Source organism: Gadus chalcogrammus, chromosome 23 (genome assembly GCF_026213295.1).
Source record: "Gadus chalcogrammus isolate NIFS_2021 chromosome 23, NIFS_Gcha_1.0, whole genome shotgun sequence".
Classification (NCBI taxonomy): Eukaryota; Metazoa; Chordata; class Actinopteri; order Gadiformes; family Gadidae; genus Gadus; species Gadus chalcogrammus.
Window position 1 is genome coordinate 18,542,699 of NC_079434.1, and position 1,398 is coordinate 18,544,096.

Genomic DNA, 1,398 nt, shown 5'->3' on the forward strand with positions numbered 1-1,398 from the left:
AGTGTGCCATCGTGTTTGTAGATTGAAGAATATAGAATTAAGATCAAAGAATGGAGGACGATACATCTCATTTGATGGATGGACATTTCTCCATCAATAGTCAGGTCAAAATTAACTAAATCTTATGCGGGAAGAATATGACAAACACATGTGATGAATTGATTTGTTTTCAGTTTATTTTGACATGCTGGTAGATGGATTACTGATTTACCTTTCCCCAAAATTGATGAGCTGAAGTATTTAATCATATCCACAGAGATAGGGAAACGCTGCTTTTCATGTTTTATTAAAAAATATAGATATGACTTTCTGTCAACAACTGGATGCTTGTCTTTTTATTTACAAACTTAAATAACAAATACATTGAAATATTGGTTTGATCAAATGCGATATGTAGTATATTGACCAGGTCACATTTCACTTAAAAGAGAATAATCTTCGTACGCTCCGGTACACCAACAACACAACCGAGGGGGTTTCGAACCTACAACCTGCGTCTCCATCTCCAGCTCTCCTCGCTATCTCCTCACTTTCAGGGTTTCAGGGTAAAAGCTTCCAAATCAATTCTTCAGATTAGAGAACGGTGACACGAAAAAATAATAAAATATAATCGGAGGCGGGCATCCAGCCTTCACTTCCCGAAGAGTTCCATCATGCGTCTGTTGTTCTGCGCCTGCACAGCCAGCTGTTCCGCCCGGGACATCTCCATCATCTCCCGCAGCAGGTGGAAAGTCAGGTCCAGGGAGATCGGCGGGTCCTCGGACCGCCTCGCCCGCTCCATCTCCTCGTCCGGCCGGGTCTCCAGGCCGGCCGTCAGCGCCCTGATGTTCCCAAACCTCCGCTCCAAGAGACGCGACAGCTGGAGGCGCAGAGCCCGGGTATGCAAGGGGTCGGCTCGGCCGGGCAGCATCATCCACGGGGACCCGAGGGACGCATAGCTCGGGTCGGCCAGATGGACGGAGTACTCCTCCCCGAGGCGCGTGAGGACGCGCAGGGGCTGCGGTTGCGTGGACTCGGGGTTCGGCGACGCGGGCACGCCTGCGCGCTCGAGAGCCCTACATTCATAGCGCGGGAAGAAGGCAACGAGCAGAATCACGGTGGCGCCAAGGGCATTGAGCGTCATGTCAGGAGAGCGACAGGAATCTGCAAGGAAGAGGTAAAGGTTCACGTTGCAGTTGCTGCTAATGAAAGAATCGTGCCCGCTAAGTGCGCGGGAATGTGCCGTTTTACGCATGCACGGTCCTCATCGGGGAATTGGTTGATAATAACAATATGATACAATCGTGAGTAGAGTCTATGGTGTTATCTGGTGGTTGTTTTCTCTTACGAAAGAAGAAAAGTAAAGTTAGGGAAAATGCATCTAATTATGGAAATCCATCTCAAGTTTTATAAATCGTA

General features: G+C 48.2%; 1 protein-coding gene across 1 annotated transcript; it reads right to left on the reverse strand.

Annotated features, from left to right (window-relative positions):
- Positions 1-427: 427 nt before the first annotated feature.
- LOC130377455 (corticoliberin-like) lies at positions 428-1,123 on the reverse strand. Its single transcript, XM_056584610.1, has one exon. The coding sequence runs from the start codon at positions 1,121-1,123 to the stop codon at positions 632-634; it is 492 nt and encodes a 163-aa protein (XP_056440585.1). The 3' UTR covers positions 428-631.
- Positions 1,124-1,398: the final 275 nt, after the last annotated feature.

Excerpts from the sequence above, each read along its gene's own strand:
- LOC130377455 (XM_056584610.1), bottom strand. The coding sequence starts at position 1,123 with ATGACGCTCAATGCCCTTGGCGCCACCGTGATTCTGCTCGTTGCCTTC.